The sequence below is a fragment of the Pristiophorus japonicus genome, chromosome 8 (genome assembly GCF_044704955.1).
Source record: "Pristiophorus japonicus isolate sPriJap1 chromosome 8, sPriJap1.hap1, whole genome shotgun sequence".
Taxonomy (NCBI): Eukaryota; Metazoa; Chordata; class Chondrichthyes; family Pristiophoridae; genus Pristiophorus; species Pristiophorus japonicus.
The window spans coordinates 53361533-53380872 of NC_091984.1; the positions used below are offsets into that span (position 1 = coordinate 53361533).

General features: G+C 39.0%; 1 protein-coding gene across 9 annotated transcripts in view; it reads left to right on the forward strand.

The window, feature by feature from the left end:
• Positions 1 to 19340, forward strand: part of LOC139268074 (ERI1 exoribonuclease 3-like) — a 535481-nt gene that overhangs the window by 128347 nt on the left and 387794 nt on the right. For all 9 annotated transcript variants that reach the window (XM_070886065.1, XM_070886072.1, XM_070886073.1 and 6 more), the window contains exon 6: positions 5037 to 5109. In XM_070886065.1, the coding sequence (XP_070742166.1) occupies positions 5037 to 5109 (73 nt within the window). The remainder of the gene's footprint in view (positions 1 to 5036; positions 5110 to 19340) is intronic.

Consider the following 19340-nt stretch of genomic DNA (forward strand, 5'->3'; position numbering starts at 1 on the left):
ACAGGTCTCTCTGTTCCTGCACTCACTTTAACATTTTGCCATTTAGTTTACATTTCCTCTCTTCATTCTTCCTACCCATATTAATCACTTCACAATTCTCTCTGTTAAATTTCATCTGCTGTGTGTCTGCCAATTTCATCAGTCTGTCTATGTCCTCCTGAAGTCTGCTACTATCCTCCTTACTATTTACTACAATTCCTAGTTTCTTGTCCTCTGCAAACTTTGCAATTATGCCCAAGTCCAGGTCATTAATATCAAAAAGAGCAGTGGTCCTAATACTGACCCCTGGGGGACACCACTCTATACTTCAATCTGAAAAACCTTCTCTGCTTTCTATCCCTTAGCCAATGTTGTATCCATGCAGCCACTGCCCCTTTAATCCCATGGGTTTCAATGTTGCTAACAAGCCTATTATATGTGGTACTTTATCAAAAGCCTTTTGAAAGTCCATATGCACAACATCAGCCGCACTCCCCTCATCAGCCCTCTACGATTTGCCTTCAGCAGATCTGTGCTGGCTTTCATTTATTAAGACATATTTTTCCAGATGCCAATTAACTTTGTCTCGATGTTTAAAATTATGAAAGTGTAGGACAGTAGATAGGAACAGATTGTTTCCAGTGGTTGAGGGGACATGGATATAAGATTAAATGTAAGAGATATAGGACAGAGAACAATAACCATAACTTGCATTTATATAGCACCTTTAACGTAGGGAAATGTCTCGAGGCACTTTGCAGGAGTATTATGAGATAAAAAAATTTGACACCAAGCCGCATAAGTAGAAATTAGTGCAAGTGACCAAAAGCTTGGTCAAAGAGGTATGTTTTAAGGAGCGTTTTAAGGAGCGTCTTGAAGGAGGAAAGAGAGGTGGAGAGGTTTAGGTAGGGAGTTCCAGAGCTTGGGGCCTAGGCAACAGAGGGCATGGCCACCGATGGTTGAGCGATTATAATCAGGGGTACTCAAGTGGACAGAATTAGAGGAGCGCAGACATTTCGGGGCGGGGGGTGGGTTTGTGCGGCTGAAGGAGATTACATAGATAGGGAAGGGTGAGGCCATGGAATGATTTGAAAATAAGGATGAGAATTTTGAAATTGAGGCGTTGCTTACCCAGAAGCCAGTGTAAGTCAGCGAGCACAGGGGTGATGGGTTCGTGGAACTTGGTGCGAGTTAGGACACGGGCAGCCGAGTTTTGGATCACCTCTAGTTTACGTGGGGTAGAATGTGGGAGGCCAGCCAGGAGTGCATTAGAATGGTCAAATCTAAAGGTAACAAAGGCATGGATGAGTGCTTCAGCAACAGATGAGGTGAGGCAGGGTCGGAGACAGGCAATGTTACGGAGGTGGAAATAGGTGGTCTTAGATATGCTGCGGGTATGTGGTCGAAAGCTCATTTCAGGGTCAAATATAGGAGAAACTTTTTACTCAGGGTTGTGAGGCTGTGGAATAGAATACTGGAGTTAGTCAGTGAAGCAGAGACCATTTCAACTTTCAATTATAGGTTAGATAGATGGTAGATGGAAAGGAGGATAAAGAAGGGCACATGGGATTAAGATTACTGCGTGGCGGATGAATACCAACTCCAGACTGGTTATGCTCAACAACCAATTTCCATGTTGTCATTTCTATGTAATTCTACGTAAGATTATTAAACTTGTCTTCAGTGTATTGGACATATTTTAAAATCTCATTCTTGAAAGAAAGTCGCAGTACTACAAGAATCTTACCTGTAAAATAAGACTTGCATTTATAAAGCATGTTTCACGACCTCAGGACATTCCAAAGCACTTTACAGCTGATAAAGTACTTTATTTAAAGTTTAGTCACTGTGGTAATGTAGGAAATGGGGCAGCCAATTTGCACACAACAAGGTCCCACAAATAGCAATGTGATAATGATCATATAATCTGTTTTTAGTGATGTTGGTTGAGGGATAAATATTGACCAAGACACCGGGAGAACTAACCTGATCTTATTCAAAATAGTGCCCGAGGGGACAGACATGGCCTCAGTTTAACACCTCATCTGAAAGAAGGCATCTCTAACAGTGCAGCAGTCCCTCAGTACTGCACTGGAATGTCAGCCTGGATTATGTGCTCAAGTCTCTGGAGTCTCTGACTCAGAGGCAAAAGTGCTACCCACTGGGCCGCAGCTGACACTGTAATTTCCCATTCTCTTTAGAAATTATCTGAATACACAGAAATAATTAATATAACTCAATTGTGATGCAGCCTCTGAAACTGGTGTTAATTTGACTTTAACTTGCTTCAATGGATGTAGAACTTGAAATTTTTCAGGATTATTTTAGTAATGAGTCACATTATTGAAATTATTTTGGTAATCAATTTTTACCCAAGACAGGTAGTTAGGAATCATTGTGACATTATGTATAGGCTGCATGTAGAGCATCTGATTCTTTATTTGTTATTTACACTTGGTACTTAGTGTTATTACATTTCTGTACTGCAAGGGATTTGTTTGTATTATGTACTGCTGCACCTCAGTGAATTTCTTTGTATTCTACAGGATCTTACATAGCCTCGGTTTGCAATAAGTACTTAATGTAGTTTGTCCCTTGGCTGTGAGGTCATGAGGCTCACATTGCGTACTATGAATTCCATGTAGAGAGAGGTCCTGTGGGAAGGAGGACAGTAGGAGTATGTTTGAGTTTGTGTGTATGTATTGGCACATGCGGCAGAGCCTGGTCTCCAATCGTCTTGGATCCCCTTGCCACTGGACCGAGACCTTGCTCTATCAAGCCTGTGTGGTGGCTAGTGTGCAACGGCCACCTCACGTTAAAAGAATTCATGCACAGGCATCTTCCACGGTTTAAAATGAGTTCATCAGTCACCTCATTTGTAGTGTGAAAGCAAGTTATCCTCGACCCCGAGGGACTGCCTATGATGATGATGAGTTTTTCCCACCAACAACAAACCTAAGTCTTCATATGTACACTGATGACACCCAGCTTTACCTCACCAACACCTGTCTTGACCCTTGGAGATAACACTCTTATCTTAGTGTTTTACATCGAGTCATGATGGTCCATTGACTTTAATACTCCAACCAAACTGCACTTTTCAATTCAGATTTTTTTTTTGAGAATAATATATAAAAGATTTGTTGCGTTTTGCATATTCTTTCTGGTTCTATGTTGGCCAGCTGCAGAATTTTCACAGAATGACCCGCTGGTAAATACTGCATTGTTTTTAACTTCAAAATGTATAAAGAGTCGTTAGTGTTGCTGCAGATAATCCAGAATTTGGCTGTTTTTTCAAAGCAAATATATAATTCATACATTTTATGGATTGGTAAGTCCAGTTTGCCCCTTCCTTCCACCAAAACTGCCACGGTGTTGCTAATGAAGCGCAATATCAAATTCGATGTTAAATAATTTGGAAGAGGAGAAATTAATTTTTTTAGAAAAAAATATACAAATTTATTTGATCAGTAATTAATAAGCAGGCTTCTTTATGTCCTTTACTTTAATTTGAATGCTATCATTTGCACTGCTCAAAGCAAGTCTTGTCCATGCAACTGATATTAGGGAAATCCTTTTTTCTTCTAAATGAATTCACTATTCGTAGTTGACTCTCGAGATAAATCCATACCTAATCCAAACATAGAATTGCAATGGGCCAGATCATCTCCCATTCAACCCATTACATACACAATATTTGGATGTCCAAGCATAAAATGTGGCCCAATTATTCATGTTTTTCATTTTTCAGCACATTGAATTTTGTCAGTCATCTTCTGTACAGCTACAGCTTCTAAAACATCATATTTCGTATAATGAAGTGTTTTAATTTAGATTCAGTTGCAGCATGAATGACTAAATGGGCTGAGATACTACAGATTTACAGATCGATCACATTTTATAAACGGTCTACAGAAACCTTGATCTAAATATATTTTTATTGGAATGGCTTAAAAGTCAGGAGAGTGAGCTACAGATTTCATATCAGAAACAATAGTTTTCATTTAAACCTTCTTTAGAACTTTATCTATGGGGAGATTTGTGTCATAAAAATATTTATGTCCAAGCTAGTACCTGTTCTTAGAATTTTCCATTAAAAACAAATAATCTGGTCATACCATACTGCTGCTCATTTAAAATACCTTTGGTTCTACATCACTTGGCAACAGAAATACTGCACTGATGTGGTTAGAAAAACATCTGTAAAGTACATTCACTATTACTTATATATTATACACAAACAGCTGAGTTCGGATGATGAACATTAGCTGGTTTTACATTTTAGGACAACATTTGAACCACTTGCTTTGATTACTGCCCTGAACATCCCTGGAGGTATCAATTTCCTTGACATAATGCAGGTTTAGTCCTACTGCAAAATATTCAGGTGTTCCTCATTCAAGGTGTTATTTCTGGTATATTTTCTGGCTGTAGCTCCAAGGTTTGGAACCTTTTAAATTCACTTGAGCTCCTGTCAAAAATGTATCAAATTTAAATCCATCAGGATTCAGCTGTAATATGATGTTTAATGCACATTTTATAAAAGTCCTGCAACAAATACTATAACATCATAACAATGTTCAGCTCTGAAATAGATAAAGTTCATAAAACTGTATTGCAATTGTTATATTTTTTTTAGTTTTTCAGAATGTCAATATTGTGTTGTGAGCCACAAGGCTTTTGAAACTGCTAAATCTACCAGGTTAATTTCTTCATAGTGTAAGAGTGCCATCACTAGGTCTCTATAGTTCAAAAAAACAGTTACATGGCAATTTTTGAGGCGGTACCCTTATGAAGAATGATAGCAATACAAACAATTGTGTTCTTATCTAATGCTTATGCCAGTATTATAGTATGTAAGTGGTCTTATTTTATTTGATATATTAAAATGATGAGGGTATTTCTGTGAGGTTTATAAGATAGAAAACAGAATACAAATTTTTCATTCAGTAGCTTTTTAGCTGGTTGGAATCTCCGTAATCTTACAACTACCATAAGAGCTTAATAAAAATGCCTGTACTGTAATAGAATCAAACTATTTTTTCTCTTTTTCTTAGGCTGCCAGGACAATGCCAGTGCTTGGGTCTGCCAGTTCCTGATTACTTCAAGAAGTGGATTAATCTCAAAAAGGTACTTTGCGTAGCAGACATCGTTTTCAAGGATGAGGTCTTAGAGATGCTTAATAGCCAATCCCATTTGCATTGAAATGAGGAGTTGATGGCTCTAAGCCTGGTTTGATTCTGGTACTGGGATCTTCTTTTTGTGTCACTGCTAAATAGGATATTATGTACCATCTGAACTCTGAAGTTTCTCTCTGCCGTAGCTGTCTTGTAAGCATGTGTTGCCTTTGGGGTAATCAGGAAAAAATATTATGTCCTTACAATCACAGGGTTTAGGAATATTAAAATGTCTTGGTGCATATGCAGTGTTATTTTGATTGGTATTTTAACCTTTGACTAGCCTATAAAGAAATTCTCTCTTCAAGCCAATATTACATTGCTGAAATTTAATTCAGAAATCATACCAGATAATAGGAAGACAGATAATGTATGCATGAAGGATATTATATTTGGTCTAAATGCAGAGAGGCCAGGACTTTGTACTTGAATAATAGCCCAGAGTGACTTATAATCTGCTGGCGAGAAATACCTTACTGTCAGTGTAGAGAGGAGAAGTCTTAAATCAGGGAAGAATAAAAAAAAAAGCTTGAAAGTAAGAGGACAAAGACATAAGTCTTCCATTAACCCTTAAACTACATATTACTGCAGCTTTTTGGTGGGATTTTTCAACCAGAACGGGAACACTTCCCTTTTCACCTTGGTTTCAAGTTTTGTATTTAAAGACATGAGTGGGCTGTCATATTATAATACTGATGTCGTTCACCATTTTGACCTTTTTGTTTCTTTGTGTAGGTTTATAACCATGATTCTGCTTTCACTCCTATAGTATGTAGTGTTTTTTGCTTTATAGATTTCGAAAGGCAAACAATATGAAGTGAAATAGGTTACAAAAAAATCTTACAATCTGATCCAACAGTGATTCGATGATTTCTCGTATTTTTCTACTTTTCACATTTTTGTGCAAAAATGAAACAACATGCTTCAAAAGTGTAAAGAAAACAAAAATAAACCAGTGACTAATCAAGTGCTAAGATGGACCTGTTACAGGCTGTACCTCTTGAGCAACTACACAGGCAGCCTGGTCCTACACCCTTTCAACCATGTGTGCAGGACTAGGAAGAGGCTGGCAGGATGACCCAGAGGTTTTGTCATCTTGAGACAGACCAGCATCATTGGTGCTCATTTCTGTCATGCTACTAATAGTGCAAAGTAACTCCTTGTGACAGCTGATCTGCGGGAAAGCAGCACTAATGGTACTAAAGAGATTGATAAAGCTCTGAGATATTTGTCTGCAACCCAGCCCCAATTGTTTGGAGGCATTATTCTCCAATTTGGGATTGCAAGTCTCTACGGCAGCAGTCTAGGCCCATGAAGGAAGGAAAAACTACCTTTGGGCTTGTCTTGGGGCAAATATCTCTGGAGCTCCTACACATTCCAGGGTAATTTCAGTCCTGCAAAGCCATCCAGTATGGGCCTTAAAAAGAGCAGCGTGGAGACGTCCTGGTACTCAGTGTGGCCCTGACCTGCGAGAAAATACCAGCGGTAGGTCGGAGCCTTAAAAGGAGCGGCGTGGAGGCAACATGCCACTGCAAGGTACAGCGCGAGCCAGTTCAGGAGGGCGACGACTTGGAGGAGGGCAACTGGATTGGATGTCACTATAAATCCAGGTCGCTGATTGGAGCGTGGGCAGGTACAGCAGGAGATGCGGCAAGCAACAGAGGAGCGGCGAGGTCAAGGCGAAGGAGCAGCGAGAGTTTGTGAGCGACGTGATCGGGGCCCAGGAGAAGCGAGGGTCCAGGGGCAGCATGGGCCAGCCCACACTGTGATATGTGTGCACACTAGGTCCGTGCAGCAGAGCTGGTCTCCAGTCGTCTTGGTTAATCCTTGCCACTGGAAGACCTAGTTCTGTCAAGCCCGTGTGGTGGCTGGTGTGCAATGGCCACCACACGAAAAAAATGTTTTAAAATGCATGCACAGGCATCTTCCACCCTTCAACATGTATTTCGGGACCTGGAATATCAGCTCCCTCATTGTAACACCTATGAACTCATCCCCTTTTTGGTGTAGAAGCAAGTCATTCTCGATATGAGGGACCGCCTAAGAAGAAGAATAAATGAGGGAAGTTGCTTTAAATTATAAATGTATTTCTTAAAAGATTTTCTCTTACTGTGCTATCAAAAGTTACCAAGAGTTAACTTTTGCAGTAACAAAAAAGTAGTATTGTCCATAAAGAGATGAATAAAATTTTATATTTTACAGTAGTATCTAATCCTGTCTCAGTGCTGAGGTATTCACTGGCTGGCATGTTTTACAATTATAGAAGATGATGACTCCCATCTTATTATAGTACTTTTTTTTTAATTGTAAAAGTGTTTGTTCGTATTCAACTCAGCTAGTGACTGAATATCTGAGTTTTGTATTAGTAAGTGTCCCCTCCTTAACCCTTCAACGTTCGTCCTTTCTCGTCAACCTTTCCTGAATATTGACTGGAGGTTGACTCTGTCAGAAAGGGTCAGCAGCTGCATAATAACGCTGAGATGAGGAAGGCACTAAGCAGAGTCCTGATTAACATGCAGCCAAGAGAGATAAGAGGGAAGAGCTTATGTGTCACTTTGCAGATGGCAAGCAGCTGTTTTGACTACAAATTTATAACAGTGAGATCCAGGCATTGCTTAGGGAAAGGGTAGGATTTGGCAATAGACTGAACGTTCCTTGCGTACACAGTCAGCTAGCCTGAAAGAACACAGTGCAAATCCCAAGTTAATCACCTACAACTTGTTTTCTTGTAAAATAGTGATCAAAAGATTGTGCATCGTGTTTGTTTTCAAAATGACTTAGTATTAATAAAATACATGGTAATCGGACAGAAGTGTATTTTTATTTATACAATGTATTATGTGTACCTGTATACATAATATGTACTTATAAGTGAATTTAGGCCTAAATGCATTCAACATGATGAAAACTTTAAAATTTACTCACTTATCTGTTTTGAGGTGTGTTTTGAAGAAGATCTTAGAGGAGAAGATGCTGGAGAGGCAATGGGGGTTTGGGAGGGGATTCTGGAGCATGGAGCCTAGGTGGATGAAGATATGGGTCAACGGGCAGACGACATACTCGAGCAGCTTGGAGTCCGAAGAATGGAGAGTTCGGGATTGGAGGTAGGAGGGTAGTTGTAGGACTGGAGGAGGTTGCAGATGTAGGGAGAATGATGAGAATTTTACTTTTGAGACATGAGGAAACTTGAAGTCAATCTAGGCCAGCAAGGCCAGGAGTGATGGGTGAGTGGAACTTGGTGCGGGAGAGTACGGCTTTGGCTGAACTGAAGCTTATGGATGGTGGAGGATTGGAAACCAACCAGGAGACCATTCGAGTAACTTCTTAAGATTTTCATATGATATTCTTGTGTCCGTTATTTTAACCCAGAATTAGCCTGTTTGAGTTTCAATAGGATAATGCCTCTCCTAAAATAGCAAACCCGTGGGCCGGATTTTTGAGGGGTTTGCGACTGTGTTTTCGCCATGTTTTGACCTTCCACAGCAAAAACCCAATCACAAAGCCCGAACGAGATCCTCGGCTCGTTTGCAGAGGCGATGGGATGTACCACCGAGGAGAGCTGCGCCGGACGTGTAACGACGTGGATTGCGTTACCGTCCGAGTTTTGGCAGTTTCCAAACCCGTAAGTCCTGCCCAGAACAACGACAGGTAAAACATATCGGTGCAGGGATAAGTACGAAAACCTGCAAAAAAAAAAGGTAAGTTAAAGTTTTTACTTTTTAATTGTTTTGCAACGATTAGTTAGTTAAGGGTCTTCGTAATGTTTTTGCAATTTTTCTTTGACCCCCCCCCTGCCCCGCCCCCCGGCCTCTCTTAACAGCGCAAATGAACCCAGACTAAAGTTGCTGAAACTCGCGTTTTGTACTGCGAATAATCGTGGAATGCCTCCCTTATTGATGCTCCCTTGGCACAGACCCCAAAGGCCGAACATTCAGCCTAAAAACGGCAGTGCAGCAAAAACGGTGATTTTCACGTATCGATACTGTTTTCACTGAAAAACCCCGAAAGCCAAAAATCCGGCCCTTGATTGTATGAAGAGCATGTTAAATATTTGTCTGTTGTTATCACCAAGAATAACTTTTAGGCTTGTATTCTTGCAATAAGTTTAGCAGATCAAAGGAGTAATGTATGTGTTCTTATATTATCATTGTTGACCGAAGCCTGCTTATGTGAGTAGTATGATATTTGAAAGGAATTAAATAAGTAAATATATATATTTTTAAAAGGAAATATAACATTGGCCTGGATCGTAACTCTGGGTGGGCGGGTAGCAACACAAGGTGAGTGCTCCTCCAGAAATGAGGCCCAGGCTATTTTATCTCCTAGGCTTGATTTACTGGCCAAAATTGCCATGGCAGCTTCCCACCCAGGCCTCGGCTAAAAGTATGTATATGTAAAGGAGGACTCCACTGGCTTTGGGAACTTGTCCTTGCCGCCTACTCCGTAGAGCAGGTTAAAATTTTGAAAGATCTGATCCTGGCGGCTTTCCTGCAGGTAAGCAACCTGGTTATTTTAACTGCCCACCTGCCTGGTTTCTGGCAGGTGGATAAGGTTAAATCACCCCTTGAACTTCAGATTTATACACTTAAAAATAATGCATTATTAGTTATTTCACTCACTGGAAGTCATTGTTAACTTTTTGACTGTAACAATTACCTAGATATATTTTTCTTCAGTATTTTGACTGCCATTGATGTGCTTGATTAATTAGATTTGGGACAAAACAGCATTGTAATCACGTGCAAAAAGCTTTTTTGTATTCCTCAAGGCAAAGGATGTTGATGCAGGGAAATGGAACATTTTTCCCATTTAGCACTCGGCACCTGCAACAAATATTTTCTCGTCATGTTACATCAACAACAGCTTGTATTTATACAGCGTCTTTAACATAATAAATATCCCATGGTGCTTCACAGAGAAAAAGTGGACACTCAGAAGAAATAGACACCGCATAGTAACAGAAGAGTTGGGAGAGATGACCGAAAGCATGTTCGAAGAGGTGGACTTTGATGGGGCTTTTAAAAGAGTAGAGGGAGGTAGCAAAGAGGAGGGATTTAGGGAGGACGTTCTAGAAATTAGAATCTATACAGTTGGAGGCTCTGCCATCAATTGTGCATTGCTCCAATAAAATGCCTTAATTCCAACCTTAAATAAAAACACCCTCGACTGCACCATTGTAACATTTGTATTTCCCACATCACCCATTCTCGCCACAACTGTGATTGGAAATTATGAACCGTTTTGCATTATTGGCCCATGAGACTGCAAACTAATTTCAGTTAAGGACAGTTACAGCCAGAGAAAGGATGCATGGATTTCATCAGTGTGGATTTGAAATCGGGTCCCAGTGGTGAAAGAATTCTAGCAACACACTTTACCACACAGACCCCCAGAAAAACTTGCATAATGCCATGTTATAGCAATATATCTTGCATCTTTTAGTTTTAATTTGCTCACCATTATTTCAACATAGTGTTCTAAGTGGCTGAATGCTATACTTTCAAACAACCTTTTGATCACTATCAAACTCTTTTGAGTATAATGAGGCTCATTTTAAGGATATCCTCTCAAACCACTCTTAACATGTGACAGGGTGGTCAATCAGTCTCCTCCAACAATGTGTTATCAATGGTAATGGAGTGTTTCTGCCACTGACCAGCTGCTTAGTATTTGAACTACGACAACATCTTTTGAATGCTGAAAAAGGATCTGGAATAATAAGTGCATTTGGCAGCTGAACCGTGATTAAATAATTCTGGATTGCACCCATACTGTACTAGAAAACTAAGATTATCAACTTTTTCTTCTTTTAAAATGAAAGGCTTTGTTTGTCAAATCAATCTACTTATCATGATTGCCCAATAGTGTGGTTGATATGAATTGTTTTTAAGATTTAGAGAACTGTTGGATTGGAAGCAATATATCAAAAAGGTGTATGCTAGAAATAGCAGAAATATGTAAAGAGAAAAGAAGACAAAAAATGTTTAAGCAGTCAAGTGCTACTACCCAGTATAAAGTTCTACATTCTAAGAATTGTAGTCTTTAAGATGCACTATCTGAGCCATTTTTTAAAATTCCCTATAAATAGCTGCAGTGAAGATGCACAAGGTTACATGCTGGAGTGGGTTGACTTCAAGCTGATTTAAAGGACTCTGCTGTTGCCTGCTGCTTTAATCATCTTTCTGTCCTATAGCCATAACAGATTTATTTTAAAGAAGGTTAGTTAAGCAGTTCGTAATGGGGATAAGTGGGGAATCAAAATAAAAGGTACACAGTTTAACAACCAAAGCTCTTCAGATAAGGGCCTGCTCAAACTGTAAAGATCATTCTGTATTTTGATGACAGCTATTGAATCCTCCATGATTTGCCAGAGGACTAGTAGAAGTCATGAGGCCCTTCACTGAGCTGACTTAAATATTGCTTTTAGCCGCCTTGTCTAGCTACGGTAATTAGTCGAATTGCTGCAGTGGAAATTAGACATAAATTGAACAAAGAAAAAAACATACCTCGGTATTCTCCCCGCTCCTTGGAACGTCGCAGGCATTGGCGTGGCGCAGCACAAGCAATGGGAGGCAGAGCCTGATCCCGGCGCTGAAAACAGTGCCGGGACATCAGCACACGCGCGCTAGAGTGTGCGCGCATGTGCAGTAGCTCCTTGCCCCTGCAATCTCTGCGTGTGCTCTGCAGGTTGTGTGGGAGGGGCCCGAAGCACGCCGCCTCTAGCCCTGGCTGAATGGGCTCACCCATCGGCAGCCCGCTGGCTTATCCAGCCACACCAGTAAAAGGAGGTCTGAGAGAACCAGAATCCAGCAGGTTGTCAGTGAAACCCTGCAGCTGGTTAGTATTCTGATGTTTTCCACAAGGGAATCAGTTTAGAAGAAGTAGATTGGGTTAGGTTTAGTGTCCAATGTCTGAAACAAATGGGAAACATTGAGACAAATCATGCTGGCAATGTTCACAAGGCCACACAATAGATGGAGTCAGTGCACTGCACTTGGTCTATACATTGTGCTGAGTATTTATATGCCATTGGTTAGAATAAAGTAGGAGCCAGCAAAGGAATGCTATTGAAGGTACTGAAAGGGACTGTGTAGGAGTAGTTTGGACAAGGTTACTTTGTTTTTATTTGTTATTGATTGATTTCTTATTACTTTGGTATTGGTGCTTTAGGTGCAGGGTTCCTTTTATTTTTTATTTGTTAATTAATTGCTTATTACTTTTTATGCTTTGTTTAGTGCTTTGTAAGTCTTGGTGCTAGGTGCAGGTCCTTACAGCTTTCATGTATTTTTTATTTATTATTGAATGCTTATTTTTGTGCTTTGTTTAGTGCTTGATGCTTTAAATGTACTTATGCTTCTTTAATGTTGTTGTGAAGGTGTTTAGTGCTTTTCAAGGTCCTCTCACTTCTCTTTCCCCCCCCCTCCCCCCGGTTATCTCTGGCTACCTGCGCTGATTTCTTAACTCACCACAAGGTTTTTCTGTGCGGCCACATACACTTGGCCTAAGTTCGTTTGGAGTAACTCTTAGCTGTCTAAACTTGCTTAAATGGCCAAAACAGGCATAAGTGGCTGGTAACGCCCCCTTTTGGAAAAAAAAACGAAACTTAAAAAAAAACCTAACTAACTCACTTACACTGGAGCAAATTAGATGGGCAGAATTGCGATTTTTAAGATACTCCAAAAAAAATCTAGTTACTCCAAAAAAAACAGAGCAACTCCTGGGCAAACTTGGGCCCTATAATGGGTAACAAGGAAATGGCAGACTTGTTAAATGAGTACTTTGTATCCATTTTCACAGTGGAGGAAGAGGACAAAATACCAGTGGAACAAGCGAACCTAAAAATAAGTCAAGGGGAGGAACTTAATGGATTTAATATAAGTAAAAGAATGGTAATGGATAAAATAATGGGACTTTAGTTCGATAAATCACCAGGACCTAATGGCTTACACCCTAGGCTACTAAAATAAATAGATGAAGAAATTGCAGATGTGTTGGGCATAATTTTCCAAAGCTCTCCAGATTCTGGAATTGTACTTTTGGATTGGAATATTGTAAATATTACTTCATTATTTAAGAAGTGAGGGAGGGAAAGGAACCAGGAAACTACAGACCTGTCAGTTTAACATCAGTTGTCTGGAAGTTACTGGAATCTATCATCAAGGATAGAGTGACTGAGCACTTGTATAAGTATCAGCTGATCAAAAAGAGTCAGCATGGATTTGTGAAGGATAATTCATGTCTGATTAATCTAGTTAAATTTTTGAGGAGGTCACTTGCATGGTCGATACGAGAGTGTCTATGGATGTTGTCTATATGGACTTCCAGAAGGCATTTGATAAGGTTCCATACAAGAGATTCTTGGCAAAAATGAGAGTGCATGGAATTGGAGATAACCTTGTGACATGGGTCAGTAATTAGTTGTGAGGTAGCAGACAGAGAGTAAAGATAAAGGGTTCATTCTCTGATTGGTGGGATGTGTCAAATGGTGTTCCCCAGGGATCTGTACTGGGTCTCTCAGTGGCTGTCTTCCTGATCTATTTTGTACCAAAGTTGTGGTGTTGAAACATGATTTCATTTTGTATGTTTTATCTAATACCTAGAGATTAGAGCAGGAAAAAGCACTTCACATGATCAGTTTCTAAACAGACCGATGTCTCTGACACTAGTAGTAAACCAGAGAACACACTCCTTTGGCTCAGGTTATCTGCATAAATACTGTTGTTCGCTTAAATAAAGTGATGATTTACCAGACTAAATATGAATACCTGTATATATCTTTGACAAAAAATTATTTGTTACTATTTTACTGGTAAGTAATTATAATGTATAGTATATGCCAGTTGAGTTTCTGGCCACTCTGATCTGTTGAAATGTTCTTTAAAGGTTTAATCTGGTTTACCAAGATGATATCTACCAAAATACATGAAAACTGACATCTTGTTGTACGATTTATAGTTTAAGGGCAGAAACAACTTAGAAAAAAAACAGAACAATAAAACCTCAAAACAATCAATTTTTAAAACTTTTTTGCTACTTGGGCCTGAGATTATTCAATTTCATTTTTCCTTATTTAAATTACTATGAATAGTGTTCATTCTCTCGCTCTTTCTTTCACTTCGTTTTCTCCTTTTGTCTCTTTTACCTATTTATCACAGTGTGAAGGTTGAAAGAGAGAATATTAATCTGTAAAAATGAAGGCTGGCTTAGTCATATGTATCCTATACTGAAAGGCTGTAATGATGGAAGGATTCGCTCCGTCAGCAAGGTTCGTGGATTTGATAAATGTGTAGCATTCAGCACTGACTCTTACATTCTCCTGAAAGCTGTGCTTTGATTGCTGGGGCATGGTGCTTTCAGATCTTACAGCAGACCAGCGCCATTCTTCCCTGAGCAAGAGCAAAAGCCAAGGGTAAATAAGGGACAAATTTGCCTGGTTTCATTTAAAGCCACAGTCTCATTTTGAAGTTTTTAAAAATATATCTTTTTACACGAACTATCAGTTCTTGTTTATTACAAGCAATCTATTGCACAAGCAATCTCTTGTCACTTTATTTCACCAACATGTATGCTGAATTAAAATCAAACTAGTGATCATCTATCTGTGTGTGTGTGTGTGTGTGTAAGTAAATATATATTATATATATTTGTATGTATATATAGATATATATAAAAAATGTGTGTGTGTGTTTGTGCATTATGTTTTTTTAAACTTTAAAGACCTGCTAAGAAATACCTGACAAAATCTGTGTATCTCATCAGTCTGATTGGCTGTATGTCAGCATAGCATCACTCCTGACTGATTGATTAGGTTTGTCAGTTTCTGACATTTGTAGCTCTTTAGAAAGCTTCGGTGTTTATTTGTGGTTTATATTTCCTTAAAGTGAATATGTGGAAAACATTTTTTAAATCATACTTAACTTTCTCGGAATAAAGATCCTGTTTGGCTGTCCTTTTCCGTTGACCTTGAAAGAAAGCAGAATATAGCTTAAAACCAATCAAGTTGGCATTTTCTCACCGCAACAAAATATCATATGACAATACTTAAATTGTTTTAATGAAAATAAATACAGTGGATATTACTTAGGAAAGGTACAGGGTATGCTGTTAGTTGGCTCAGTGGGTAGCAACCTCACTTCCTGAGTCAGAAGGTTGTGGGTTCAAGTCCCACTCCAGAGACTGAGGCACAAAAATCTAAGCTGACACTCCAGTGCAGTACTGAGGGAGCGCTGCACTGTTGGAGGTACCATCTTTCGGAGGAGACGTTAAACCGAGGTCCCGTCTGCTCTCTCAGATAGACGGAAAAGATCCTATGGCACAATTTCGAAGAAGAGAAGGGGAGTTTTCCCCAGTGTCCTGGCCAATATTTCCAGTAATTTGTTTTGAGCCGCGTGGCCCATTCAAAAGTCTGCACAAGTGCAGTTTTTTCAATTTAAAAGCCGGCTTACCGACTGCGCGGAACCCCTAGAATATTGGTCCTGGACAATATTTATCCCTCAATCAACATCACAAAAACAGATTATCTGATCATTATCACATTGCTGTTTGCTGTGCGCAAATTTGCTGCAGTATTTTCTACATTGCAACAGTGACTAAACTTCAAAAAATACTTCATTGGCTTTAAAGCACTTCAGTGGTCGTGAAAGGCACTATATAAATGCAAGTCTTTCTTTTTGCTGACCATATTTAGAATTGCAATCTGTTGTCTTTAAATCGAGGCATTGTCTCTCTCGTTATAACTTGATAATCTTGCAGTGAACAACTGTTAATCCTTCAGTGCTAATGTCTTTGTGCATCAACAACACAAGCCATGCCATAATGCCTTGCGAACAATTGGGACCCAAATACAATAAAACCTATGATCATTACAGTATATTATAATTACGTTAAAAATGACATACCCTCCCTCGTATGATTTCAAGATTGTAATATTATCTCTTTGTTCAGGGGTTTTAAGATAGATTAGGATTAGAAATTAGATGGGAGGATGGAGACAGAAAGTAGGGATAATGGAAACATTTTCTGATTGGTGGATGTCACAAAGGGTGGTCTTCAGTGACCTATATTGGGGCCTCAGAAATGACTGATGCAGGAATAGAGAGTTGTTTATATAAGTTTGCAGATGACATCAAATTACGAGGTACAGTGAGTTGTGTAAATGTGAACAGGAAGTTATAAACTGACATAGACAGACTAAGTGAATGGGCAGAACTATGGTAGATAGAGGTCAATATGGGGAAGTGTGAGGTCATCCAATTTGAAAGAAAAAAAAAGGTTTATATAGTGCCTTTCACAACCTCACAATGTCCTAAAGTGCTTTACAGCCAGATATACCTGTAATCTCAGCACAAACCAATCAAGTGACTTTAATGATTGTGTAATTTTAGGCATATTTACAATATGCCCAAGTGTCCTCGCTCTTTAGTGCCTGTCCATCAATCCCATCTCCAATTGTGCTTGTTTGGGGAGAGTCTCAACATTGTGTTCAGATTTTCAGGCGCAGCAAGAAATAGTGTCTTTTTTTGTCTTTTAATTGCACTTTTTTGAGTGTTTTAAAATAAATTATCCTCAGAGAGCTGCTCTGCATTTTCTGTATCTTTTAATGCATTTTAACACAAGAAATATGAGCAGGAGTAGGCCATTTAATAAGATCGTGGCTGAACTGATCTTGGGCTCAGCTCCACTACACTGCCTGTTCCACATAACCCTTCACTCCCTTATTGTTCAAAAATCTGTCTATCTCCACCTTAAATATATTCAATGACCCAGCCTCCACAGCTCTCTGGGGCAGAATTCCACAGATTTACGACCCTTTGTGAGAAGAAATTTGCCCCCTAGAAGCTTCCCTGATTGTGTGCATGAATGATGGTTCAATGAGTTGGAACTTAAATTCTTGGACTCAAAGAAGAAATTTACTGCTGTGGGTTCAGAGCTTCCTTGGGCCCCGATAGTTTACACTGATTTATGCCCATTTACGCCCATTTTAAATTTGGGCTTTTTAAAAATGAGATTTGGAAGATATTTGGGGAGACATCTTTAAAATGGGTGCTACATTAGGCACATTTTGGGTCTAACTTCTGGATTACACCCAAGGAGGAAATTCCAGATGACGAAGTTTGTATCAATGTACATATATTTAAATAATTGATACAGTACCTGAAGTCACAGTATCGGTCACACAGCAGGGACAACAAATATCTTTCATAACATTTATGGCTCACTGCCTAGGGATATGATCAGCAGGAGGTGGTGTCAGGGCAGGAGGAAGGGGACAACATACTGACTCATAAATAATGTGATAATCTCTGCTCTTTCTCTGATGTCTCAAGAAAGGCACTGAGCTGCTAATAAAAGCCCTATATGCTTCAAGTGGCCTACAATTCAGATAAATCAAAGCATTTCAAAGGTAAATTAAATGCTGTAACAGGTTAATATGCTTGTGAAGTCTTTGGGTTTGAGATATCCCATTTGAATGTTTTTTAATTTGGGCAACTTGATTTATATGTATAAATCTAAAACACCTGATCAGACGAACAGATTTTCACAAACCTTCTTGATTAAACTGCAAATTTGATTTTTCAGATAATCAGAAACTAAAAAATCATCTTCCAAAATGTTTTGGGACTATGCAGCAGTTCCACTAAATTCAAGACATAATCAAAAGTAACTAGCTAAAACATTTTGGATTGAGGTCATTGTAATATTCTTGTGTACATCTCAAAACTCAAAAATGCAACAATTTGGTGATTTATTTAACGTAAAGTAAATCCACACACATTAATTAAACAATACTAATACAATACTTATTTTAGTTCTGAAATTTTTTAAATAAAGATAAAAATTTATATCCATTATTTATAGAGTTATTGACTATTATCCTACTGGGCTATCTGCCACCCCAATCATCTCACTTTGCTGTAATAAAGACCTGATGGAGTTTTGTATGAGCCACATTGTATATGCATATGAAAAAAGACTTTGGTCCATTTTTAGCCATATATTTGTATCAATTCAAGTATCTGTCATTCAACAATCCTGTAATTATTGTTTAATATTGAAAAGACGGAATATGATAACTTTATTGGGGAAAAATAATTTCTTACAGCAACATTCTAAACCACCCTTCGTGTTTATCTATTATGATAATGTCATTGTATGATTACTGCGATATGGAAACAGTGAGTGATATGATTATCATGGGCCTAATATCACATGATATATCATCATATCATTATATTGTGACAGCCCTAATTGAAAAACACTTATTGTAGCCTAAGGCCAGATTTCATTCAAACAAAAGCACCTCCAGGGAGTACAGCTAACTAAAAAGCGGCATCTTTAGAGGAAATTGCAAGGAAAACAAGCCTCTATGTTCTGCACAACTCTCTGGCATTTACTAAGATGATGCAATTTTAATATTTAAAAAAAACTCACTGTTATCTGATCTTTTATAATTTACCAACAAAGTTTACTTTTGCAAAAATCGTAATATTCAGTTTTTTTTTCTTGGTCCGTTCTCCTTCCTGTGATCTTTTCATGCCATGTATGATCTCAAGCTGAGAGAGCAGAATATTGACCTGATTTAAGGTCAGTGCCATCAATGCTATATTGACCAGTTGTTGAAATGTTCATCAGAGCAGAGGAGAGCTGATTTTCACTCTTGACTTTTCCTTCCTCTTTGTGTGAATGTGCCAGTTCAATATTCTGCCTCCTCCAGTACAGCGGGACCTGGGAGTACTTGTGCATGAAACACAAAAGGTTAGTATGCACGTACAGCAAGATCCATTGGCCTTTATTGCAAAGGGGATGGAGTATAAAAGCAGGGAAGTCTTGCTACAGTTATACAGGGTATTGGTGAGGCCACACCTGGAATACTGCATACAGTTTTTGTTTCCATATTTACGAAAGGATATACTTGCTTTGGAGGCAATTCAGAGAAGGTTCACTAGGTTGATTCCGGAGATGATGGGGTTGACTAGGTTGGGCCTCTACTCATTGGAGTTCAGAAGAATGAGAGGTGATCTTATCAAAACGTGTAAGATTATGACAGGGCTTGACAAGGTGGATGTAGAGAGGCTATTTCCACTGATTGGGGAGACTAGAACTAGGGGGCATAATCTTAGAATAAGGGGCGCCCATTTAAAACTGAGATAAGGAAGAATTTCTTCTCTGATGGTTGTAAATCTG